Genomic DNA, 21,581 nt, shown 5'->3' on the forward strand with positions numbered 1-21,581 from the left:
TGAAGACTGTAGGGGAGAATCTTTACTTTTCTCCTTTTTTTCTGCTAACCACAGCTATTTCTTGGCATATAGCAGCATAATTCCAGTCTCTGTCTCCTTCATCAAGGGCTGTGTCCTCTCAGTGTGCATCCAAACTTCTCTCTTCTCATAAGGTCATCAGGCACAGTTGATAAAGGACAATCAATCACTACACTTCATATCAACGAATGATATATCTAATAACCCTCTTTCTGAAAAATTCATTGAGATATTCTCTGAGTCAAAACGTCAACATATATTTTGCAAAGACACAATACAATTCATGATAAGCAATAATAGATTCCCTCCACTTTATAATTAATGTGTGGTACAGAGGAAACACGTGTGAATTCCTAAGCCCCAGAAAAGAGCTTATAAGTGTCTGGAAAGGAAAGTGAAGAGAAATAGCCTGGAAGTTGGAACAGGAAGGATTGATGTATAATCACCCAATCTGTCAATCAGAGGCCATGACAAGTTAGAGGACTCCACAAGTGGCAAGGCAAAAGAGATGCAGACTAATCTGCAATTTTCCCTAAGAAATGGTAATATTCAGAGTGGAGGTGCTCAGAAACATGTTTCTGAAAAGTTCTGTAAGAACACTAGAAGGGAGGATTAGTGTACCCTAAGTAACTAGTAACTAGTGAACCCCCGAATACTGCAATATACGAAGACTATATAACTTTCTCTTGTGACAGTGTGAGTCAAGGTTTTGAGTGAGGTAATTAGACCCTCAATATGAAGTTTTGAAGTCTTGTTCTAGGCCACTTCAGTTTGAGGGTGAGGAGCCCTGTGTACTGGCTTTGTTGTTGATAAGATAACTGTTTTATTTTATTTTTTGTACTAGAGCTTGAACTCAGGGGCACTCAACCACTAAGCCACATTCCCAGCCCTATTTTGTATTTTATTTAGAGACAGGGTCTCGCTGAGTTGTTCAGTGCCTCGCTTTTGCTGAGGCTGGCTTTGAACTTGTGATCCTCCTGCCTCAGCCTCCCAAGTCACTGGGATTACAGACATGTTCCACCATACCTGGCTTAAGAAGATAATTTTTAGATGTTATAAATAATTTTCTGTTCACAACTCAGTGATAAATTAATAGTGACTAAATAATAATAATAATAATAATAATAATAATAATAATAATAATAAAGAACACGGGGCTCAGATCTAGCTATACTTCTAGTACTTCATTTCTAAAAGAACAAGTGAAATAGTGGAGATTGAAGAATGTCACTATCATGACAATCACCAGAAGTAGGGCTTTTAAGTGTCCTGTTATGAAAGCAATCTCTGCACAAATAATTGTTGCTTGGGCAGCTCTAGTTTTTTACTTCACCCCAACTCTTTAAAAGCAAATTTGTATAATTTGAAAATAGAAATATTGCAAACATAATTTCTGTACAAACCAGTTCTACTCTTTTATCAGAATCAACGTATTTTAAAGAGCTATACTGATTTTCATTAAATGCGTTCTAAGTTGTTGGGGAAGTGGCCCATAGTAAATTGGCAGAGATAACAATAGTTTCTGCACTTGAATTATGCCACATAACCAGAGACATTACTGACATTTATGCTACTTTCTTCCCAGATTCCTTCTGCACATACAAAAGTGTGCACCCTTTTAATTGTATCAGAAGTTACCTGAGGTTAAACTCAGTCATCATAAAACATTTCTCCTTCACATTTGACCTTATACTGATAATATATATAACCTAAAACAGGAACAGTAAGTAAAATAAATAGACAGTGAATGCACCAATATAAGTAAATTAAAGAGTGCATTTTAAAGAATTTTTAACTAGACCAAAATGTGGCACCATATTGAAGTGGTACATTTGAATGCACAGCCACTTGAATGGTTGAAAAATTCTATCAACTGACAACTGGATTTGAGTTGCTAATTGAGATTCAAAGAATACAATATTAATGAGAAAAAGCTGGAAGCAAACACTTTCAAGTAATAGTAACAAACAAAAGCATAATGTAATGATTTCAAAGGATAAAAGTTAGATTTTAAATATTAGAAAATCCACATTCATTTTATTTATTTATTTAGTTAGTTGCTGAGACTGGCTTTGAATTCACAGTTCTCCTGTTTCAGCCACCCAGGCCGCTGGAATTACAGGCCTGCGCCACTGTGCCTGGCTCATTTGTCTTTTGATTATGATGAATGTTGAAAATTCTCTTGTACAAGATATTTTACATGCTGACATCTAAAATTCATATTAATGTCTGAACCAAGGAATTAAGGTGGAAAATGTTGCATGGAAACACAAATAATTAACTTTCAAATATACACACTAAGTCTAAACCTTATGACTGTGATAAAACATTATTTGAAAATTCTGAATACAATTGCACTGATAAAAACCCATCCATTATGTATGAAGATCATCCCCATCAAATTTCTATGAATTATTACTTTTTCTACTGGGGATATGAAATTCACATTAAATTTAAGATGAGGAAGTGCATATTAAAAATTCCTTAAGAAATAAAGTTCAACTGTAAAAATGCTCTTCCAAATTAACGTTTATTTTCTAAAGTCGTAAGTAGCTCCAACAACCACAAAAGCATAATTTTACATCTACTGTGAGTGGTCCTATGAAAATTTCAAAATTGTGCTGTATATATACAATAAAACATGGTTAATTATTAGATTTTATGCATAAGGTAAATCATGACTTTGTTGGAATGGATCTTTTAGTGTATGCAAGAGTTTTATTAGATAGTAGTTTTTGAGCAAGGAACTTTATGATTACTCATACATCACAGAACTGACACACCATTTAAACACCTATTGCAATTTTACTGTCCCAAGTTGACCTTGGCAATTGCTTTGTGGACTGCCTCTTTCACATCCTTGTTCCTCAGACTGTAGATCATGGGATTCAGCATAGGAATCACTGTGGTATAAAATGCAGCCACCATTTTGCCCTGTTCCACAGACTCCTCAGTTGGCCGCCTGAGGTACATGAATATGAGGGTACCATAAAACATGGAAACAGCAGTCAAATGGGACCCACAGGTGGAAAAGGCCTTCTTCCTCCCATCAGCAGAGCGCATACGCAGCACAGCAACAACAATGAGGGTGTAGGAGATGAGGACCACTGACAGGGAATATGTGAAGTTAATTCCAGCAATAATAATCATTGTGAATTCTTTGATGCGCACTCCTCCACAGGCTATCTTGATGAGTGGAGGATCTGCACAATAGAAGTGGTTGATTTCAAAATTTCCACAGAAGTATAAGCCATATGTCCATAATGTGCATATTAAACTCACAGAGAATCCATAGACATAAGGCACAGAGATGAGCCGAACACACACAATCCTGGACATTTTACTGCCATAGAGTAAAGGGTTGCAGATGGCCATGTAGCGATCGAAAGCCATCACTGCCAAGATGTAGACCTCCACGTGGACGAGGGCAATGAAAAAGTAGCACTGCACCAAACACCCCACGTAAGAAATAGTCTTGTTCTCTGACAGTAAGTTTTCCAGCATCTTAGGGGTAACATTGGAGGAGAACCACACATCCACAAAAGACAAGTGACTCAGGAAAAAGTACATAGGGCTCTGAAGCTGTGGGCTGATGCTGATCAAAATGATCATGCCAATATTCCCTAGCAGAGTGATCATGTAAACCACAAGGAACACCACAAAAAAGAGTACCTGGAGATCCCGACGTCTGGTCAACCCCACGAGAATAAACTCTGTTACATCGGTGAAATTTGGCATTGCCTTAACAGAGACCCAGTCTGTGCTGCTATGGAGAAATTCATTAAAATGTGAATATACTTCTTTATTCTTAAATGTCTTGAATTACATTTACCTTTATCCTACCTACACAATATAAACTGCAATGCAGATTTTATCACTATATGAAAAATGGATTAGGAACATAATAGGCCCTATAATTTTAAATTCGAGTATCCCTGTAGAGTGTTTTCATGACAGTAGCACATTTATTTTGGCTTTTCATAAGTGTGAAAATAAGTAGATGGAAGTTGTGGAATTTTGTTTTGAATGTAGCTGAAGCCATGGGCTTTTCTATGTAAAAAATTCTGACCTTAACTAAATTCCCATATTCTCTCATTATCAAAGTTGGATTTGATGCTATTTCTGAATGTTACTACTCTTTTTTTTAAATGTGAAATATTAAATATAGCATCAAGGCATTACAAGAGATAATAGTACTATAATTTTAATTCCTGTCAAGTACACATATTTCTCTTTCTTTACACATAATCATTAGCTGAGTAATAGCAGGATTATTCTTATTTACCATGGAACTCTTATAACTACCCAATTTAGTACTTAGTAATTATATGTACTAAATATTCAGAAACTGTCACAATATAATTTTTTTAAAAGTGTCCTGATCTATATACAGCTTCATAATTCATACAGGAGCACTTCAGATCACAAATTAATTATTCCAATAATAATAATAACATTCTCTAAGAATTTTCTAAATGCAACTGTTCCAAGTTGATAATATTTGAAAGCATGCCTACCTTTCATGATGGTTCACTGAAACATTTGCATGCAGTTTCCTTTTAAAAAAGTCCTATCAACATGTCCATGTTATAAATTAAGAAAGGAGACCTTAGAGTAGGGTGGACTATATACACAGTAGACCACTGCTTCTCCCCATTCCTCCAGGTTTTTATTGGGTTCAGATTGCAAGTGACTTCTGTGATAACACAATTTATTACATAGATATGTGTCCTTTATCCAAAAATCAAGTAGGTAGATTTTGCAATTGACATATAATAAGAAATCTGATTTATATTTTATAAACTGCAATTTATTTTCCATGAAGTTGTTTAAATTACTGGATTCATGGTCCCCACTGCCTCAGTATTCCCAAATCCATTAATCTATATTTTAAAAGCATCAGAAAATTAGTGGTCTAGTAAAATAATTTGATAGCAAGTAAATCTATGAATAAAGACATAGTTTCATTTTTAAAAGAGCAGGAAAAATTATAATATTTGACTGCATGAATCTGTTTGCAAAAACATATAAAACCCACAGACCTACCATCAGCAGAAGATAACAGCAAATGGAAATTTCTCAGTATTTATAACATAATCTTCAGCATTAGAAGCATTGGGAATATCTCTCTAAGGTACTGTCTAGGTAATTATTAAAGAAATAATGACTAAAATTCTAGAAACATCTCAGAGGTAGAAGTCAAGGATGTTGATGGGAAGAATATTCTTAAAATAGAGATATGAAAATACTTGATACAGTGACATAGTTTTTCTCCCACAACCTCATAGGTTCTGTTTTATTTTTTTTTTCATTCACACATTAGCAGTGATGGATCTCAGTAATATGGGTGTGCATTATGTGAAGTGTTGTGCATTTACTTTCCTTCCTCTCATGCACCTGGAGTGAGGAGATGGTGAAGCCAGAATTAGACAGGCAGATAGGCAAGAGTCAGACCCAGAGGAATGGAGGAATTGAAATCTTAATTCTTCCAGAGCGCTTCCTCCACCCAATCAAAATAACCTGCCCCTGCTCCAACCTGTCCCAGGAATTGCCCCTCCCTACAGGGAGTTATAAAGTTGTTAATTAATGTGACCTGGGCTGCTCCATCCTGCCTGTCCCCCATCCATCTGCTTCTCAACTTTTGGCCATCCCACCGAGCATCTCCTGGGGCTAGTGACATATGCAGGAAGGAGAGATATAAAGGGAAGAGAACAAGAGCAAAGGAAGCCTAAGACATATTTTTTAAAAGGCAGACCTTCTCACTTTTTGGGATACCAGGATACCATCTATGGCCCCCTTATCCCTCCTGGGAAAAGTCTATGTTATCCTTTTTTAAATAAACCCTGCTTTATATGCTTGCCTCGGTGTGCTTCTCTAATGTTCAACTTGTGAGGAAGCTGAACTCCTCACAGGTAACCAGTGATATCAATGGGATATCAACAATGCATGCCCGCTCCATCTCAGGGCCATTCTTAGGTGTCACAATGTAGATAATGGAAAGAGCTGGGAGAAAGAGTGTTTATAGTGGTCATAGGTGAAGAAGTAGATGGATTTGGAATTCAGAAACATCTGGAAAGTAGAAACTACTATTTTACAGTGTGATTGTGATGATCCCAGGTACCACAGGAGAGCTCTTACCCCACCACCTCTTACACAGGAAGCACTTAAGAATTCACATTATTTGTACTTTCCTACTTTCATAGAATTAAAAAGTATATTGTCACCTCAATGAGATTGTGGATTATTTTATCTTTAATTTTAAGCATAAAAATATGCATATGTAAAATAACTACGAGGCTGGTTATTTTTAGGCCTAGTTGAGATAACTAAAAAATTAAAAAATTTTAAAAATCTACATTATTGATCAACTCTAAACTCTATATTCAGTCTGGGAAATTATTGACAAAATTGTGCAAAGACAAATTTTTCTTATTCATCCTTCAGTGCTCAAGTACCCAGTACTCTTGAGTTTCTTCTCATTTTTTATAGATAAAGTCCATTAAATTAACTTGCTTGGTCAGGGAATTGTGACTTCACAGTATCTCAAGAACATGTAGATTTAAAAATAAGACAGTATATGTATGTGAATTACATTTCTTCAGTGGTGCATTTTCTTCACAATAATTGCAAGTTATTTTCATTTATTATTTATCAGATTTAATTAAGTCTGAAGTGAGGTACAAGAGAGATATTGAGTTCTGTTAATATTAGTTTGATAGGATTACTGTTGCCAACAAATAGACCATTATAACTAACTTTCTTCCAGATGAATAAATTTAAGAGAATAACATATCTTTGATACAGATGTAAAAAAAAAAAAAAAACATCACATGGGAATGTCCATTTGATTTATTTGGTGGATTCTGATGACCATGTGCATTTAACCCACTAATTCTCCCCACTTTTCAGTCAGACTGAAGACAATGGCAAGACATGGGCAATGTGCTCCGTCTGATCATTGCAAAGTTAGGGTTGCAACATGAATGTTACTAGAATCCTTGAAGAGACGTGCCAATAAACAAATAAAACCTTAAAAAATGATTAAGTACAATAGTATTGTGATTTTCAAAATAGTAGTCTCTGAGAGACCCATCAACCACAATCAAGGAAGATTAAACATGCAATAATCTCACAACTGTCATTGAGCATTGCCCTGAATAGAAAACTGGCCTAAATATGCTATTGTTTTCCAAAAAAAAAAAAAATTAGTTTTTGACAGGGCAAATGAACATTTCACAAACTCATCAGGAGCTCATTTGAATAAGAAAAACAAAGTGTATGAGATACAATTAATTATAATTAGATGGTAATTTTAAGTAGTGCACACATAAACTTTTGTGCAAGTGATCTTTTCAATTTGTCACTTTATTACTTTTGAACTGATATTGAATGTGCTCATCATCAAGAACAGTTAAATCAACTGAAGTTTTTAACAATTTTCATTGCTTTCTGTTTTCCTTCTTCATCCACAAAAAAAGTCTTTGGGTGAATGTACTAGGAAACTAAACAATAGAAAACAAAATCTAGAAATACTGGGAAACAAAATCAACTCAACATTATTCTAATTCATTAAAGATGCTTTGTTAATCAGTTTGTTCATGGCTTCTTTAACATCCTTGTTCCTGAGACTGTAGATCAAAGGATTCAACATGGGGATCACTGTGGTGTAGAACACGGCCACCATCTTCCCCTGCTCCACGGACTCCTCTGTGGGACATCTGAGATACATGAAGATCAGAGTACCATAAAAAATGACCACAGCCTTCAGATGGGAGCCACAGGTGGAGAAGGCCTTGTGCCTCCCTTCTGCTGAGTGCATTCTTAGAATGGTGATGAGAATAAATAGATAAGAGATGATCACTACAGTCAGGGAGTATGTGAAGTTGATGCCTGCAAGTATGATCATTGTGTATTCTTTCACGAAGGTCCCAGCACAGGCCAATTTGATGAGAGGAGGATCTGCACAGTAGAAGTGGTTGATCTCAATTTTCCCACGGAAGTACAAGCCATATGTCCACAAAGTTGCTGCCAGACTGGTCAGAAAACCATATACGTAAGGGAAGGAAATCAGGTGGATACAGACGACCCTTGACATCTTGCTGCCATACAGCAGAGGGTTCCCAATTGCCATGTATCTATCAAAGGCCATCACAGCAAGAATAAAGATTTCTACGTGGACCAGGGCAATAAAGAGAAAGCACTGAACTAGACAACCAGCATAAGAAATAGTTTTTGTCTTTGATAACAGGTGTTCTAACATCTTAGGGGTGACATTGGAAGAAAACCACACATCAACAAATGACAAATGGCTGAGAAAAAAAATACATGGGGCTGCTTAACTGTGGACTGATCTTAATTAATATAATCATTCCAATATTACCCAACACAGTGATAATGTAGACCATGAGAAAAATGAAGAAGAAGAGAACTTGCCATTCCTGACAGTTGGTTAATCCCAACAAAATAAATTCTGTCACATCGGTGAAATTCAGCATTTTATCAATGAGTTATAAATCTCTGTAAAATTAAGTAAATTAAAGAGATGTGTTAATGTAACTAAGTGCTTTCAGAGACAAGAATATATTGTTACGGGTTTAAAATGTAGGCAGCAATTGGAAGAATGATTGACAGTTTTGGGGGGATCCAGAAGCATTGTAGGAAGGGTTATCGGATAATTTGGAAATTTATTCCCAAAGACATAATGTATGATGTAAATGTCTTATAGAAATGTTTTACAAGTTATATTCATATGAAAACAACAGTAATTTGAATTAACATAATAGACATTATTGAGAAAATAATCCATATATTTACAAAATATTGTATTGGCTAAGCAATATGTACTCTCCAATATCTTAAGAAATACAGAAGCTACCTAGTAGAACTAAGTTGTGAGGAGTTCTATAAGGAAGAAATCTGCTACATTTATTTTTCATATTTTACTTATAATTTATGTGCATTCAGGTTTATTTATATTATTTTTTTAATTTAACACATATACATGAGGTGAGAGATTCCATTTACTTCAGTGAACATTCACAGTCTATAAAACACAAAGTGTAAATCTATTTAATAAGAACCTGACAAAACTTCTCAGCAGAACAATGGATGTGTTGGAAATTGGAATCTGGATGGTGTCCTACTTTCTGGTTGTTAAATATCATGTCTAGAGTAAATAATTATCCCTAATTTCTTTTCTTAAATTGCAGGATTATACATTGTTCTATCATAATCTGATGGACCATATTCAAAATTATCACTGTTTAGCTACTCTCTAGGAAAGACAGAATGCATGAAAACCGGAAAATCTCATTGTCATGAAATTAAGTGACTCCTACCTACAATGATAATTCACAACTTTTCACTAACTCTAGCTAGAACAAAAATTTGCCCCCTATAGAAGGGAAAGATACCAGCCAAAAGAAGTAGACTGACTCTCTATGACCCCATTGTGTCCAGAAAATTAAAGAAAATGCAAGGCATGAACTAGTGAATAAATATTCAATAAAAAGTTAAATATACCTAAAGTTTCTCAATTTTAGAAAAAAACTACCTTAGAATACTGTTATATGTAGGCTGCAAAATCTGTACAAAGTTATGCAAACTGTTTTTAAAATTTCTGGATTCATCCCTGAGGAGATATTAGAAGCACATGAGCAGATCATACATGCTGTCTGATACAACAGATCATAATTGCTGCATGTTTGGGTCTGAGTTTCTATATTTTGTGTAATTTTTAGAGATTAGCACTAGAGGAATTATTATCTGGAGAGTCTTATATGATTATGTGGCACCAAAGATGATCCAACATAAACAAATGGCACAAAAAAAAAACCTGGTTGGTGATTAACCAGGTTATGGATAACAAAAGGAAAATCACAGAAAACCTGGATGTTAGCTCTGACCCAGGGAATGTGAATGTGAGATTTGCAAAGTAGTAGAAGGTTTAGGACATCAAGAACACTTATGGGATTTTCCCACATGCAAAGGCACAAATGTATTCATAACTTCCTCTCATTGATCACTCTGTTCCAAACCAAATTGCCCATAAATGTGGAGTTTGGGATCAGGTCATATATAAAGCAATATTATGTATTCCAGTTAAATGTTTCTGTTTCTGTTTTCAGACTTGATTGATTATACAATTCAAGTGTTACTTTATGAACGTGGGTATGTTTTATTCTTATTTAGCTTTGCATCAGGTTTAATGATAATGATATTGAGGAATTATGAAAGTCATAATCATCATGAACATTTTTGTGGATTCATAAATATAAAAGTTAATATTAACAATTAACATATAATAAACATTCAAGGAATAATTATTAAATTCAATTTGTCTATCATTTATAAACTAGCTAATCTCTTTTGAAAATTCATCTTCCTTTTCTTGCTTTCATGCACAAGATATATGGAATCACTAAAGTATCATTACAAAGAATAAAATGAGATCTATGAAACAAGCTTCATCTGATGAATGCATGTTTTTACCAACCTGAGATTGATGAAAAATACTGCCATTAAGAATCCAGAGTTGGCTGAGAGCAGTGGCAAGCACCCATAATCCCAGTTATTTGGGAGGCTAAGGTAGGTGGATCACAAATTCAAATCCTGCTTCAGCAATTTATCTAGGTCCTAAACAACTTAGTGAGACCCTGTCCCAAAATAAATCATAAGAAGGGCTGAAGATGTGGCTCAGTGGTTAAGTGTCCCTGGTTATAATCCCAGTACTTCCCCACCCCTCCAAAAAAGAAAGAATTTCAGAGTTGAAAAGAAAACACTGAACTACAAAATCACAGAGATGAAGGTCAAACAAAAAGGGAAACTGGAAGTAGTCTACAAGAGAATGTTCTTTTAAATGTTTGCCTTTGAAAACAAAGGAGCAATTAAGAATTTTCTGTTAAGAAGGACCCTGGAGAAGTACATCTTTAGAGGAAAAGTCAGCTGATTACATTTTTTTAATCATCAATTTGTACAGTATTATTCCCCCAACTTCCAATAATTTTGTGTGGTCTCTGTTTGCTCTCTGTTGCAACGTTGTGAAATATGACACTGGGTAATGAATAAATATAATGGATTATCCATCTCACCATTCTGTAGGCTGTGAGGTCCACAGTTAAGGAGCTGCATTTGGTGAGGGCCTTCTTGCTGGTAGAGATTCTGCTGAGTACTGAGGCCTCTCTGGACATCACATGGCAACAGGGGTGCAGATGACAGGAAGCCAAATTGGCTTTATGAAAGACCACTGTCCAGATAACCCACAACCCCTTAGTCCGTGAGTGAATTAACCCATTCATGAGGGCTCTGCCAATCATGAATCACTTTTTAAAATACCAACTGCTTCCATGTTGGGAGCCGCTCTGGAAATATACACCCTTAAGTCCTGAGCAAGAGATTCTGAACAATTATTGTGCCCCACAATAACTTGGGCTTTAATTCTGCTTGGATAATGAGGCGTGGCTCCAGGAGTAGGCATCACCAGGTGGGTTTGAGTTACACTCACCTGTTTCTTTGTATTCCTACACCTTTGCCCTTTGTGGGATAGAATGTTCCATGGAACCTCAGAGCTGTCCCCAGATTTTGAAAAGGTACTTCTGTGTTTGTGCTTTCTTCACCATTTTCTTAAGTTATTGGAATAGTCAGATTTTGTGTACACAGTAGTAGGTTGCCAGCTAGGATAGAAGATGATAGTTCCACTTATTAAATAAGTTGATTTTTATAAAATGTTATTGATGAATTCTTGCCTTGGGTAATATATAAAAAAAATCTGAATGAGTTAAATTAGGAATATTTCAAAAGTGTATGTATTGCATGAACTTTTATGTGAATCAACATATAGTGTGTCCATATGAGTTAAAATAACACAGGTAATCACTCCAACTTCTGAAATCTTGGTAGTTTAGCAGAGTGGAAGTTTATTTCTTGATCACACAACAAGTAAATGGGCAAGTTGGTAGGGGGTCATTACAGTGATTCTATGGCCAAACTCTTTACTCATGATTTCACACCATTTTGGGGGCCCTGCAGAGCTCAATTTGCATCTGGTGGGCAGAAAAAATAAGGCATAAAATACAAATGAATCCTGGGAGACTTTCATAGGTAACCCTTCCATACCTGTGCTCAGCTTTCCACCACTTGGACAAGGCAAGTGCAAGGGGAGCTGAGAAATATAACTACATTTTTTGTTTGTTTTATTCTACATATAAAAGAAGATGAAATTGGATTTGGAGGCAACATAGCGGACCCCACAACTCACAGCTCTGAATTTGAAAGAGAACCTTTTTTTCATAATATTAACGAAGAAGTTAACAGGGAAAGCTTAGTAAACCTGAGAATATTATCTTTGAAAATACAAGTATGTTATGAATACCATGAAAAGACGTGAAGCATTAAACAGAAGAGGTTCCAGGTGTTTCAGTGAATCACTCCACTGATGTGATTAACATTTGCAGGGAGGGCAGGTACTAGGAATGGAAACCAGGAAGTTACACATGCTACAGTGGAACTGGGTTACATCTACAACCCTTTTTAAATTTTATTTTCAGGCAGGATCTCGTTAGGTCCAGGCTAGACTGGAAGTTTTGATCTCCTGCCTCATCCTCCCAGGCCATTAGGATTACAGGCATACGCCACTGTGCTCAACTTAACCAACATTTACTGATCACTTTTTATGTGAAGAGATAATGATTGTGGTATTACAAATCAGAAATGATCCTCTTCTCTAAAGGAAGTCACAGTTAGTTCATTAAGTAAAAATTTTAAAATAGAGAGTAATTAAGATAATTACTTGGGGCTGGGGATGCGTGCGGCCCGGGGTTCGATCCTCAGCACCACATACAAACAAAGATGTTGTGTCCTCCGAGAACTAAAAAATAATAAATATTAAAAAATTATCTCTCTCTCTCTCTCTCTCTCTCTCTCTCTCTCTCTCTCTCTCTCTCCTCTCTCTCTCTCAAAAAAAAGAGTTTAAAAAAAAGATAATTACTTCATTTCCAAAAATATGAATTGGCCAACAGAAAAACAAACAATATAAATTCCAATGCCTAAGGAGCATATTGTAGCATTCAACTTCATCAGTACTCAGGCGTATTTAAATTAAGACAATGAGGAATTTTCCGCTTTCAAACTGACTAAACTTTACAATCTGTTTTTCAGAACAGATTTCTCTATTTTCTAAATAGAGAAAGAACTCTTGGTGAAGAAGGCAGTTTGGAATTATAAATGTGATGAGCATAATATGAGACCAAGATAGTATACTAGGTATCATAAAGCATACGCTAAAATAAGTATTACAGAACAAAATAAATATTAATTTTATGAGATCACTAATTTGGTATCAAAGAAAATCCCTAAAGTGGAATTTGTACAAAATTCTAATCAAATTGACTAATACGAAAAGAAAAGAGAGATCACACAAGTGTGCACCAAAACATACACACACAAAAAAAAATTTATGCAGGTACATTTATATATACACATTTATATATGCATCTGTGCATATTTGTTGAGTACACAACTTTTATTTCTTTGTGAAAATCCCACTTCTATATATCCTTATAAATTCCTTGGTTACAAAAGATGAATAGTACATGCATACTAACAATAAAGGTCATAGACCGAGGACATTTCAGAATCAAATTCAGCTGTTCATGCTAAAAAAATTTTTCGGTGTTTTCAAAAAAAAAAAATTTGGAAACTGAGACAACAATATGGTAAAATGGCAAAGGAGAGGATATATTTTTATATGTAAATTAGTATTTGTTAAATGGTACAAGTGAAGGCACTACAAAATTTAATGGAACAGTTTCTTTCTGCTACTAACAAACCCAAAACACCAAACAAAAAACATAAAGAACAAAAAAAAAGTATTACTGTATCTCTTCAAAATATTATACAAGCAATTTGCTGAAATCTACTTAGGGAAGCTCATTGCAAATTCCAAAACACAAATGAGGTAGTGTCATTTGAATGGCAGTCATTTTAAAAAGGGAGACTTAAATGGTGTCTTAAGTAGATATCAGAGGATATTAAGGGAGTATTGTATGAATTATTTTATTTAATAAATTAATATGCATTGAAAGTGAAATCACATGTAGCATCCAGCCAATTAATGTTAATCAATGTTGGTTATTCTACACCAGATGTTCCATCATCAAGAACATTGTCTCCAAAGATAGCAATGTCTTGGGATGACACCATATTCAGTATAACTGCCACATGAAATCCTGAACCAAGTCCCCTTCTAGGTGCAAGAAAGACCCTAAAGACCTGTTATATTTACTACAGAAGAATTGAAATGGTGGGTTGGTGAATGTCCAAGAATAATAATAAAAAAAAACAATGTCCTGAATTAAAAAAATGAACCTACTGAATTTGATATTGTGTGGAAGGGAATATCTAGAGAGGATGTTTTCACCATTACTGATTTCATGACAGAGAGAGTCCTGTTTACAACTGCTTTCCTCACCTCTGAACCATCATTCTCTTTTCATTTATATTTATTTTAGTTATTGAAAAGATAAATGACCAATTCATCAAAAAATTCTGAAAGAAATAATTTATCTCCACCTGTTAAAATGAACTATGGACCTCATCCTGCATTTCCAATTTTATTTAGTTAAAAATGCTCTACTGATGGCCTTGTTCATGGCCTCCTTCACATCCTTGTTCCTGAGACTGTAGATCATAGGATTCAACATAGGAATTACTGTGGTGTAGAAAACAGCTACCATCTTTCCCTGCTCCACAGACTCCTCTGTTGGGCTTCTGAGATACATGAAGAAGAGAGTTCCATAAAATATGGTGACAGCTGTCAAATGTGATCCACAGGTGGAGAAGGCTTTCTTCCTTCCTTCAGCAGAACGCATTCTCAGGATGGCAATAAGGATAAAAATGTAAGAAACAATAATGACCAGTAAAGAGTAAGAAAAATTGAGACCTGCTAATGTACGCATGGTGTATTCTTTAATGAAGGTCCCTGCGCAGGCCATTTTGATGAGAGCAGGATCTGCACAGTAGAAGTGGTTGATCTCAATGTTTCCACAGAAGTACAAACCATGGGTCCACAGCGTTGAGATCAGACTGATGAAGAAGCCATACACATAAGGGAAAGAGATCAGCCGGATACAGATGGTTCTTGACATCCTGCTGCCATACAGGAGGGGGTTGCCAATTGCCATGTACCTATCGAAGGCCATCACAGCCAGAATGAAGACTTCCACGTGGACAAAAGCAATGAAGAAGAAGCACTGCACTATACAGCCAGCATAGGAAATGGTTTTTGTCTCAGATACCAAATTTTCCAGCATCTTAGGGGTGACATTAGAGGAGAACCACACATCTGCAAAAGATAGGTGACTGAGGAAAAAGTACATGGGGCTGTTGAGCTGAGGACTGATTCTGATTAACATGATCATGCCAATGTTGCCAATCAAGGTGATAATGTAGACCAACAGGAAAACCACAAAGAAAAGGAGTTGTAATTCAGGACGACTAGTTAATCCTAAAAGGATAAATTCTGTTACGTCAGTAAAGTTGAGCATTTCACTAAATCTGATCCAAAAAGAGTTGCATTTTATCTATTAAAATAAAGAAAAATAAGTAAATGCACAGACGAAATATAATGGTCTTTATTAATATTATCTTTCCTATCCCATTTGTTTCCAATGTTTCGCTCTTTTTCTTTTTCTTAATCCTTTCGTTCTTTCTCACATATTTTTCACTAGTATGTATTTCTGTTACACATCCATATAAGAGTTGTTTTTACACAGAATGTAGTAAAATAAGATAACTCATTGTGCCTCATTTAATTGTCTAGAAACAAATGTTTCAGAAGGAAAATTCTTTATTCTTCCTATATAAAAGACCAACCTTTTATTACTGCACCTGATTTTTTAGATGTGTATATGTTAGTGTTCATTTACTAGATTTATACAGTGCAAAAGGTCTGCTGTGAATTAGAAATTTATTCAAAACCACAGCACAGAAATACTATTACTTAATTAGAATGTTAAATGGTACCTCCATTCAGTTATCTTGCAAATTTGAGATGCTGATTACATAAATGACTTAATAAACCTGTCTAAATGGCTTGACATAAACTCATTATTTTTATCAGAAAAAAAAATCTCTTTAAAATTTCATTGAGGGGCTAGGGTTGTAGTTCAGTGCTAGAGCACTTGCCTAGGACAGGTGAGGCCCTGAGTTTGATCCTCAGCACTACATACAAACAAACAACAACAAACTAATACATAAAATAAAGGTTAGATTCTTTTAAAAAATTAATTTTTTTTTTAGATCAACCTGAAAATATAAGTGGATCCAGGAGTTGCAGCTCAGTAGTTGAGCAACTGTCTGGAATGTAAGAAGTCCTGGGTTCAATTCTTACCACTGTAAAAACAAAAACAAGACAAACAACAACAAGAAAACTGAAGGCTTGCCATCCATGTCTGTGTTGCAAATAATTCTGATAATAATGCACACAAGCATCACCTCTTCTTTGGAATTTATCTATCTTTCACTTGGAGTAATTAACAAAACGTAGGCAACCTCTCACTTTCTTTCTCTCGGTTAGAATTTTGAGTAACAAAAGAATAATAAAAGGGCTGGGATTGTGGCTCAGCAGTAGAGTGCTCGCCTAGCAAGGGCAAGACCTGAGTTCCATCCTCAGCACCACATAAAAATACATAAATATATAAAGACATTGGGTTGTGTCCATCTACACCTAAAAAAATAAATATTAAAAAAGAAGAATAAAAGACTGAGTGAAGGTCCATATTATGTATCTATAAACAGTTGAGCTTAAATTTATAAATCTCCCAAAATGTACCAGAAAGACAAGAAAAATATTTTGAAGGGGAAGGAAGGAATTTGTTTTTGTTTTTGGACTATCCAATTAAGATGGCTAGCCCTCTGGATTCTGGGCATCTTCTAGCTTATTCCAAGCAGTATAAATGTTTTGAGCTAGTTTTACTAGCAATAATTTTCTATGTTCCATTTATTCATGGACCAAGGAATTGATAGTTCTTCATAAAACTACCATGCATTTGCCATGAAAGTACAAATTGGAAAAATATCATCATTGCCCAACTGCTCTCTGGTGATGCACACGAGCTGAGAAAGAGACAACAAGATTAACAACTTGGATGTCTCATTTGTTACATTAAGGCTTATATTACATTAGGAACAAACACGGAATATTTTGTTAACCGTAAAATTATTAAAAAACCTTTGTTCAATTCCAAGCTGTACTCTTTAGTAGATTTGTGACCTTGGGCCGGTTAATTTATATCCTTTGATGCAGTGTCTTCATGAGTAGATGGAGATAATTTGAGTATACGTACCTTGGTGTGTTATTTTGAGGATTGACTTAAGATAATTTGACAGGAAAGGACGCACTAATGAAAATCATAAATTGTATATTCTGGTATTGACTCTTTTAACAATCTTTATCAGATGAGATTCAATTTCCCTATTTCTAACAATTAAAAGGTAAGTTGAATCATGCAACTACGACAATGCCAAGGACAAAGAGATGTTATTCCTTTAACTGTGATCTTGTAAGAGAAACTGAGGGGTAACTCTCTAACACAGCCTTTATACTGCAGGGGGAGCCACATCCTTTTCTTTACCTGCTTTAAGATAATTACCGCACATTTATGTGAGAAGCCTGTGTATATCCTCAGTCTATTCTCTTCATGCACTCCACAGAGCATTTTTTAACAGCTTCATTTATTTATTTAATGATTAGTAAACCTTATATATTTGTAGGGACATTTTTACCTACTCCTTTTTCACTTAAGGTGAATATAGTTGCACAGAATTTGTAAAAAAAAAAATCATATTTGTTTCAAGCACTTAAATGCTGAGTGTATCAGTAAGTCAGGCCAGATGAGATGTCTTCAGCTCCAAGAAGATCTCAAATTTTAGTATCTGTTTAATGGTAAATTTACATAGGAAAATAGAAGAAGCACAAACTTTTTATACCCTAATGAAATCCACCTATATCCTCTATAGCTCAGTCTTTGGTAGGATATATGGAGGCTAAAGAACTACCACCCAGATTATCCAGAATTCCCATGCTTAAAAATGAAAGTTTTGCATCTTGGAAAAACCAGTGGTGCTAGGCAAACCCAGAGAGGTGGTCACTCAGCAAAGGGTCAGAGTTCATTATTATAATTGCCAGTTCTTACAAACGACTTCAGAGTTCTGTTTGTAACATAGCAGATAACTATACAAAATGAAATGAGACCTATCTTGTTTTTTTTTTTTTTCATAGGGTCTCCCTATTAATCCACAACCATCTAAGATATAGAAGAGAGAAAGAATCTGGTCATCTCTACCAGCATGGGATTATTTATTAGCATCTTTTGGACAAGAAGGCTTCTTCATGAATAACAGGCTTTGAAAACATATTTCTGGTACTGTGTCTGTGTCCCTAAATGCATAACAGGTTAATTCATTGACTCTCTATGTATGAGACAGAGACAGGAACATTTAAAATAACATTTTTGTTGTTTTTTAATCAATATTTTATCATTCATATTCACTTCCTTTTTTGATTTATAATGATGAATGTATTTGAACACCTGTTCCACTAGTTTCTCCCGATTATTTTTATTTTTTATTGGTTCTTTTTAGTTATGAATAACACTAGGATTCAAAATGAATTATTAAGGCTTGGAATATAATTTATTCTGACTCAGTCCCTAGTATTCCCCTTTTCCTCTCTTCTTCTCTCCTCCTTGTTCCCTTCATTGTGCTCTACCAATCTTTCTGCTATTTACCTTTAAAAATTTTTAGTGGGTTATTTCTTCGTTGACATACATGATGATGAGATTCACTGTGATATGTTCATATCCACACATAGAAAAGTTAGGTCAGATTTATTCCATGATTCTTTCCTTCCCTCTCCTCCTGAGTTCCCTTCACGTAGTCTAACTACCTTTCTCTTATTTGGATAAATCCACCTTTCCCTTTCTCTTTGTTTTTTCTCTACCTTTTAGTAACAAGAAAATGTCTTTAGTATAGAAACAGAAATACAACTTGTGGTCACCGCTGAGTGACACTGTAAGAAATAGATACCTCTTCTTCATTTAGGTAAGATGCTGTCCATTCTGTCAAGATGAATTGCACTTCTTAAACTAGGGCATCAAACCATTCACAACAGACTTCCACTGACTGTCCTAGCAAAATCTCTCCAATCTCACTTCCTAAAACCATCCAAGAGTATTCTCTTTCAATTCTGAAATACAAGGACAGCAGAGAGATTTGTTGCTGACATTATAAAAACACAGAGACCCTCCTTGAGCATGAACCCACCTGTGTGTGAAGAAGAATGTTCTTGGAAACATCCTATCTCCCAGCAATAGTAGAGAATTCAGAAGAGTTTATAAAGATTGAGTTTCCCACTGTGGGGCTTTCTCACTGGAGAATATTAACAGAAATTCAAGGCGGCAATTAAATGCAACATATTGCATCATCATTAATGAAAATTAATCTCAAGAGCAAAATAACTCTCAGCAGAACTAGATTTTTAAAAGATAAGGTCTATAAAAACTTGAGATTTTGCTTTCTCCCTATTTTAAAAATGTTTTTCTTAATCTTGGAAGATTGTGAAGCATTTATTTGGGGAGCATCTTGCTTTCCATATAATAATCATATTAGTATTGGATACATTACTTTTTTTTTTGGCTAGTGGGTGCTGGAGATTGAACCCAAGATGTTTTACCCCTGAGCTACATCGGTAGTCCTATTTATTTATTTATTTATCTTGATACAGAGGGTATCACTAAGTTGCTTATCACCTTGATAAATGTCTGACACAACATATATTTGAAATAACCTCTAGCTTACAATAGGAATACACAAAAACATTTGTTGTATTGGTGAAGAAATTAGTTTTTTCTTTTTTCAGTATGAAAGATCTAGTTAAACATGGGAGACTAACAGAGGATACATTTCTCGTACACATGTCAGTGATGAACACTTAATGGGCATCTACTTGTACAAAATGATTAATATACTTCTTTAAAACCCATATTAATTCCTAAATTAATATTGATAATGAATAGAAGAACAATATAACTTTACCTCCACCCATAAGTTCATAGTGGAACAGACTTTCATGGCCAGAGAAAACAAGCTAGATAATAACTCATTCAAAAACAGTAGCTTAGGGGGTCTTGTTTAAATAGTATCTGAACCAAAAGCCTTTCCTATGGTTTGGGAAAATATCCCTAAAAGTCCTTGACTTGGTCCCTTGGCCAAGGTACAATTTGAAGTTGGTGGGAATTTAAAGAGAATGAGCCTGGTGAGGGAGATTCCAGTCCTCCAGGGAATGATCTTGAAATGGCTATTGGGACCCCTGTCTCTTTCTCTTTCTTTCTTTCATTTTTTTTTCTATGAGGGAAACTATTTGGTTCCATCTCACACTCTGCCATGATGTGCTGGGTAGGCCTAAATGCAACCCCAAACATGGACTGGAACCTCTAAAACTCTCAGTAGAAAGAAAACTTTTTACTTTATAAGTTGATCTCAGGTGTTTGTTACAGTAACAGAAATCTGACTAACTCTGCCATAAATCTTACCACAAATAAAGGAGAATAGTCATAGGATTCCAAAAGGCAGGAAGTTAAAAAGAAGAGAAAATGTGGTCACAGATTCCTCTGTCCTATCTGCAGGTACAATCTTGGAACAGATAAGCAGCTATGTCCAATTAGTGAAGATCTGGTAATAAAGGCATTTCATTTGTCTGAAATCTCTATTCTGTCATTTGGGCAAATGAGAAAAACTTAGAAACCCTTCTGCATTTTCAATGTCTTTAATGCAACAATGCTAAATATTTTAATGAGAAATAATTTAATTTCCTTCAATAGTTTTGTTCTTTTTAAAACTCTATAGAAAATTAATTCTCTAGTAAGTAAATGTTACTGATAAAAGATATAGCTATTTTTGCAAATTGACATAAAAATAGCTATTTTTATCATGTTTCCAGATTCTACCCATTTAGAAGAGAAAAGTCGATGTACTTAAGAAGTATAATTTAAAAATTTATTGACAGTCCTTTGCAAATGTGGTGCATAAAAACTTCAGTCTAGAATTCTTGTGTTGAAAATGGAATTTACATTGCAGTTTTTTATAACAATAACATATTGGTAAATTATACCTCTTCATGTAAAATTGTTTTCAACCCAAAGACTTACTTATTAAATTAATGGAACCTACTATTGATTTGTATCAATATAACAAAATGGTGATCATTATCACATATAGACTGTTGCCTTTGTCCATTCCATAAACTTTTATAAGACAGGGCTAGACAAGGGAGAAACATCAGACTTGGTACTTAGAATAGCTAACACAACCCCTCTGCCACTTTCTGTTTCTCTTACCCTTGGAAAAATTTAACCTAAGACCTCCCAAAAGTAAGACTTCTACATATAATCTTTAGAAGTTTGGAAAATGCGATGCTCCGATTAGACAAGTACACTAATTATAACACTTTCTTCATTCTTGGGTGTGAACTTCTTTACACTAAATTGTTTTGCATTTAAGAAGCACCC

The 21,581-nt window shown here is 35.0% G+C and overlaps 3 protein-coding genes across 3 annotated transcripts in view; all 3 read right to left on the reverse strand.

Annotated features, from left to right (window-relative positions):
- Nucleotides 1–2,823: 2,823 nt before the first annotated feature.
- LOC308639112 (olfactory receptor 5M9) lies at nt 2,824–3,756 on the reverse strand (the record flags this gene model as incomplete). Its single annotated transcript, XM_081277125.1, has 1 exon — nt 2,824–3,756. One exon carries the CDS (start codon nt 3,754–3,756, stop codon nt 2,824–2,826), a length of 933 nt encoding a protein of 310 aa, XP_081133251.1.
- Nucleotides 3,757–7,579: 3,823 nt separating this feature from the next.
- On the reverse strand, nt 7,580–8,513 carry LOC308641869 (olfactory receptor 5M3-like; the record flags this gene model as incomplete). The annotated part of the gene is given in 2 exon segments (XM_081280452.1): nt 7,580–8,338; nt 8,340–8,513. Coding segments are annotated over 2 exon segments (933 nt in total).
- A 6,114-nt stretch (nt 8,514–14,627) lies between these two features.
- LOC308641870 (uncharacterized protein) overlaps nt 14,628–21,581 on the reverse strand; it is a gene marked incomplete at both ends in the record, with an annotated part of 29,742 nt that continues 22,788 nt past the window's right edge. The window contains one exon of the mRNA XM_081280453.1: nt 14,628–15,596. Coding sequence (XP_081136579.1) covers nt 14,628–15,596 — 969 coding nt within the window. The remainder of the gene's footprint in view (nt 15,597–21,581) is intronic.

This window comes from Spermophilus citellus (assembly GCF_964194105.1).
Source record: "Spermophilus citellus genome assembly, chromosome: 2".
NCBI classification, from domain to species: Eukaryota; Metazoa; Chordata; class Mammalia; order Rodentia; family Sciuridae; genus Spermophilus; species Spermophilus citellus.